The sequence below is a fragment of the Primulina tabacum genome, chromosome 12 (genome assembly GCF_025594145.1).
Source record: "Primulina tabacum isolate GXHZ01 chromosome 12, ASM2559414v2, whole genome shotgun sequence".
NCBI lineage: Eukaryota > Viridiplantae > Streptophyta > Magnoliopsida > Lamiales > Gesneriaceae > Primulina > Primulina tabacum.
Genome location: NC_134561.1, coordinates 3,686,671 through 3,692,718, shown reverse-complemented (window position 1 = coordinate 3,692,718; position 6,048 = coordinate 3,686,671). Strand labels below are relative to the sequence as shown.

Here is a 6,048-nt window from a genome sequence, read left to right as displayed (position 1 = left end):
ATAAAGTAGAAGCTGAGTCCTGTAATCTTTAATAATAAAATAAAAATATATTATTAAAGTGTAAGAATACATACATATATATGTATATATTAACTTAATAATTATTTGATTTAATATATATATATATATATATATATATATACGTGTGTGTGCGCGCGCGTATGAGTGTGTCATACGGCTTCCATGTTTATAGATATAATTCTAAATATTTATCTAGATAAATGTTATTTGTTTGCTAATCTATCTTATTTTATTGGAACAAAAAATTGTGTGAGACGGTCTCACGAGTCGTATTTTGTGAGACGAATCTCTTATTTGGGTCATCCATGAAAAAGTATTACTTTTTATGCTAAGAATATTATTTTTTTATTGTGAATATTGGTAGGGTTGACCCGTTTCAGAGATAAAGATTCGACCGTCTCACAAAAGACATACTCTTTTATTAGACATAAATATACCTTTTTTTTCTTCGATAATAACCGCCATGAAAATCTATTGCATTGTTTTTGTTTTAATTGATAAAAATATTTATAAAAATGGGAAGAATTAAATATATAAAAACTTGTACAAACTAGAAGTGATCAAAACCGGATTGGTTCGGTTTATGATAAAAATTCGAACCAAACCGATACCATCGATCGTGTGGAAATGCTAACCAAATCGCACTATTAGTAAAATAAATTCCATTTGATTTGGTCTGGTTTGGCTTAACTTGGCTCGATTTGAAACTAGAATGGTGCCAAGTGATCCCATATCCATGAGACAAAATCTCCAAATACTTTTCAGCATGGGACCAAAATTAATAATCAATTTATATTTCAGATTTTAAATTCTAAATTCTAAACCTTCCTTGCATATTTTTCAAGGGGGTTGATAAATACGGTTATATTTATAAAACAATAATGTAATATAAATTTTAAATATCTTAAATGTGTATATTTAAATAATAAAAAAGATATATTTATCTAAGTTTGAAATCTATACAATATACATATAATCAAATATAATTATACATATATTTTTTAAAAAATAAATCTCATATTATTAAATAATATTTTTGATAAAGTTCAAAATCAAAATAATGTAACCAAAAAATATGACTTTAAATTTTCTATATAAAAATTAATTTTTATATAGAAAAATACGAAAATATATATATTTTTAAAAAGAATGTGTGAATCGATCGGACCGGTTCTTGATGATTTTAGACGATTTGACCGATCAAACTGTTTGTAGCACTTTCGAACTGGACTCCTGACAGGTTCTCGGTCGAACCGATTGACCGGTCCGATTTTGAAAACACTGCATAGAACGTTTTTTATTTTATTAAATAAGATTCATATCATGATTATGAAAATTAACCAAAAATATTACAACAATTTAAAAATTGTTGGTCATTCCATGAGACCAATCGTCGCTGTAACGAGCAAAGCCTTATTATAGTGTGATATTTATGGTGCATATATATACATTGATTGTATGACTAAATTAATTTATGCAATGAAATATTTTTAATTTAAAAAATAAAAAATAATATCTTATTTTTCTTCGGAAAAAAATTTAATTTATATTTTGAAAATCTAAAAACACTATGCGAAGCGATAAAACTTTAGATTATTATTCTTGTTATTATTTGATAAATATCTTTTAAAAAACAGTAAATAAAGAAGAGTATGTTTTTGTGAGATGATCTCACGAATCTTTATCTGTGAGACGGGTCAAACCATACAGATATTTACAATAAAAAGTAATAATTTTAGTATAAAAAGTAATACTTTTTCATGGATAACTCAAATAAGAGATTCGTCTCACAAAATACGACATATGAGAGCATTTCACACAAGTTTTTGTTAATAAAAAAATGAACTATAGGATGAATACATTATTATATTTCATAAAAGGAAAATAACGAAATAGAATAAAATAAAATAAAAATCTAATAATTTCCCCCCTACTTTTAGGTGGCAACATATTACGCTGCCTTTCCTCATGATTCACCATATCAAAAACACATGCAGTAAATAGAAACTTTCCCATTTTTCAGACAAATCCAACCAAAATTCACAGCCAATGAATCCAAAAACAAGTCGGCTTATTGATAAATATCCTCCTCTCGCCGCCATAAACAAAACTCTTATATATATATAATTATAGCATACCATATGATCAGAGTTAGGAGAATAACCCAGAAGATTTTCAAGAATCCTTGGAAGATAAGAAACCTTAAAAGCAGAGAAAAAGTTGATCAAGAAACATGAGTTCGTATGTCGGAGAAAGAAGGGACGTGAGCTGGAAGGAGCAAACCCTAGACTCCATTGCTGCTCCGCCTTTACCTTTGACGGTGTTCTTCGTGCTCTTCATAATGATGATGTACTTCACGAATTACTCGGATTACAAAGAGACTGTGGAGAGGAGCAAGATGGGGCTGAGACTTTACCTTTTTCTGGTGCCGCTGTTGGTGATTGTGGCGGCGAATGTGCTGATGCTCCGCCACAGGTGGTGGCGGGACTGGTCGAGCCCGGCGCATGAGGCATCGGCGGCGGGGGTGGGGGAGGACTGGAGCCTGCCGTGGGGAGTGGTGGTGGTTCTGGTGGTGGTTCTTGTTTTGATCCATTACCAGCCCCCGTTTCAGTCTGGCTGGTTCAGAGCCATATAGATTTTTGTTTAATTTCTTGAATATATAAGCCCACTTGGATTTTTGTTTGTTTGGTATTTTGAAATTTGAAGAATTAAACTTTAGGGTTTGGGTTTGTCAAGTCTTGTATGTATAATATGTATACTTTCTTTTAGTTGAAAATGGTAAATCTTGCCAATTTATTGGTATTCACTTTTTTTTTAAATTCTATTCAAGACGATGGAGGGACTCGAATCTGAGTCATTACAAAGGAGAAATAAGATGAGACAATTAGAGTTAAAGCTCGGTCTTTATTGGTATTCATTTTTATCTTTCTATGTTATGGTTATGTTTTCTTTCATGCTTTAGTTCATTAAGGTAGGTTTTTCACCATCTTTTGAAATACTGATATTGTTAAACTTTTCATGTTTCAAATCTTGAACATGTATATCTATCCGTATGTGTTTTTCAGAGAAAAAATGACGTTAATTAATCTTTTTTTTTCTGGGAATAGTTTGAAAAATAATTTTAGTCAATTTTTTTTTATTAATGATTTTTTTTCTAATTTGTTTTTTCAAAATGACCTTTAAACATATCAGTGGTATAAATCAAGAAAGTTGGATTTAAAATTCATGATCAAACAAAAGTTATTTAGTTTAATAATTCTCATTATTTTGTGTATTCTATATGATATCGGGAATTTTTTTTTTTTTTTCTATCTATTATGTTGCGAGATAGTGGCTAGTAAAGTCATGCTCCAAATCCAAAAAAACTTGAAAATAATGAGAAACTAAACTGTGATATTAAAATAATGAATTAGAAAAGCAAAAGAAAAGGAGAAAAGAAAATTAGAAGATACTATGACACCAAATCTTGTGACTATATTATTCTCAAACTTAATAAATTGAAAGAGATGTTTCGTTATTCATGGAATACATTAAGATCTCAGGCTTGCTAAATTATGCATTCAAAAATTGCAAAATATATCACAGTTAAGTCATTTTTTTTTGACATAATAATTTCAACTGCAATACTATAACTTAGCCTTCACACAGAGGTTTTGACCAACCTTCTCTCATTATAAAGTATTTTAAATGAATTTGAATTCAAATTCTTTAATTCAAATCCATTATGTGTTTTTGGATTTCATATGATAACATGACATTCAAATATTTTTACCCTCTTCTCAAACGATTTCAGATCTTTCTCAAAATTAGATCGTTCCATCCATGTACAACCTCGCATTAGATATAATATTTGTGAGACATATTTATTCTAATGACAATTAATGATCAGACAATAGTGATTTAATTTAATTCTGCAGCGAAACTTATTTAAAATATTTTAAAATGGACCTCAATGCCTAGAAAAATTTCGACATGACATCCCCGTAAGTAGGACATCCAAAAAACTCAAGTATCAGAAAATAGTAAAAATGACTCGAGACTGACGCTGCGATAATCATAACCAATCACATGCAAGCACCGGCCAGGCACAAGACATAAATATCACAGACATCAGTTCAAATAAGCCGACAAGGCTCCCAAAAAACATAATTAAGGCTCCCAAAAAACATAAATTAAATCCAAATTACAATACGAATACAAGGGGCATCTCCCCAGATAATAAAACATGACATAGAACTGATACAAACTCCAAAAACAACCATCAAGACTAGCTGAGAGACTCCAACGAACCAAAACCAAATAATCCAACCTCAACCATGAGTTCTGCTAGTGGAACCTCCGCCTGGTGCTGCAAAACCATTCGAGAGATCTACCATGGTGCCCAAAAGCAACTGCAGCAGCCCCCCCGTAAACAACTGAGGTTAGGGTTCTGGTATAAAACAGTTCAAAAAATATAACAATAACATAAATCATGCATCATGATATGTATATGAAGTGTAAAATGCACGAACATGGCTCAATATCAACGTTCGTTTGACAAGAATAATGCTCGAGCAAATCACAGGAGAGCTACATCGTTATGCAGCTAAACCGACCTGCCAAGTAATCGAGGTATGCCAGGCTGTGCAAATCAACACCCCCAACTCGGGCTCCATACGGCTGTAACGATATATAACAGGTATGACACAAAACAACTTGATGACACAATCTCAGCGCTCACCTCCAAAGGCTGTACTAACCACGAGATTGTTCAATAATATCTACAGTATCATGTGTATCAATGTATATAGGCCTATCAGCAACACCATGATTCCGAGATAAACAACAGTGCCAGAAAACAAAGAATATTGTCAACGAGCTAACAAGAACGATAGAGCTCAACATAAATGTCATAATATCATGCCATATACTAAATGCCATAGAATATACCATATAATTATCATGTAAAACAACGAGGCATTTAGCAATACACATAACCAATATAAGCAAGTAAACAACAATAATAGCACGTATTTATGTCTAAAACTTAATTTAGTTGTTACCGTTATATGTTATTGAACTGTAACATACCTATACTAACTTGACAATTCTAATGATCAACTTTACTTCAAGATCCTCGGCCTAAAACACATAACAATAAGGAGAATAATACCCCATTTTCACCGGAAGAAATCAATAATAATTCAATCATCTCGACATGATTAAATGTACAAAAACAGAAACCATGAAACTACCTTCTGCTATAGTTCCAAATTCGGCACTACATAGTATAAAATTCATAATCTCTCTCAATTATGACTCAAATCAATATCCGCTAATTGAAAATGAAAGACAACTCAAATATCTAAGTTTTTCTAGAAGAAACCATTTTCAGAATCTTAGTAGATTAATCTCAAAATTAGCAAGAACACGCTGCTACTAAAAACATCGAGGACAGAATCTCACATACCGAGTAGTTTCAGAAAAACAAGCATAACTTTCTCAATTCTTACTACAATGTAACGACTAAATTCTCATTTCGAAGACAACACATAGATCTACAACTTTAATTTTAACCATAAGTAAAAAATCCAATTGTAAAAAGGTCATATCCTCGAATTACATAAGGTATTCTACACACCACAATTATAGAATTTGGTTTTGACATACTTTGGTAGAAAAAATCATATCAAATCCGTTTTTAATTGGAATCCCATTTTTCCAGCAGCTATAGAAATCTAATAAATAGATATACAAGTTATATTTGAGCCACAAGTTGAGATTTATAGTGAAAAATACACGTAAACCCAAAATTCAGAAGCAAAAGCTCACTGAATCGGACAAAAACTGTGCAGAAATAAGCTGAAATCATCAGCTTAGATCTAGCTGAATACTTAATCAAAAACTATGATGCTTGAATCGAAGCTTAGGATGTGGGGAACAAAATCATCAAGAATTTTGAGATTTCGACATCTGACGAAGAAGTTACGACGGTTTTTCAGCGGCTTCTACTGCAGCTGCGGGAATTGGTTTTCTTACTTTCTTGTT

At 31.4% G+C, this 6,048-nt stretch overlaps 1 protein-coding gene across 1 annotated transcript; it reads left to right on the top strand.

Annotated features, from left to right (window-relative positions):
* Window positions 1-2,254: 2,254 nt before the first annotated feature.
* Window positions 2,255-2,656, top strand: LOC142520155 (uncharacterized). The gene has a single exon (XM_075623155.1). It carries the CDS (start codon window positions 2,255-2,257, stop codon window positions 2,654-2,656), a length of 402 nt encoding a protein of 133 aa, XP_075479270.1.
* The last annotated feature ends 3,392 nt before the right edge of the window (window positions 2,657-6,048 follow it).

Bases quoted from the DNA above. Each gene is read 5' to 3' on its own strand.
- LOC142520155 (XM_075623155.1), top strand. From the start codon at position 2,255: ATGAGTTCGTATGTCGGAGAAAGAAGGGACGTGAGCTGGAAGGAGCAA.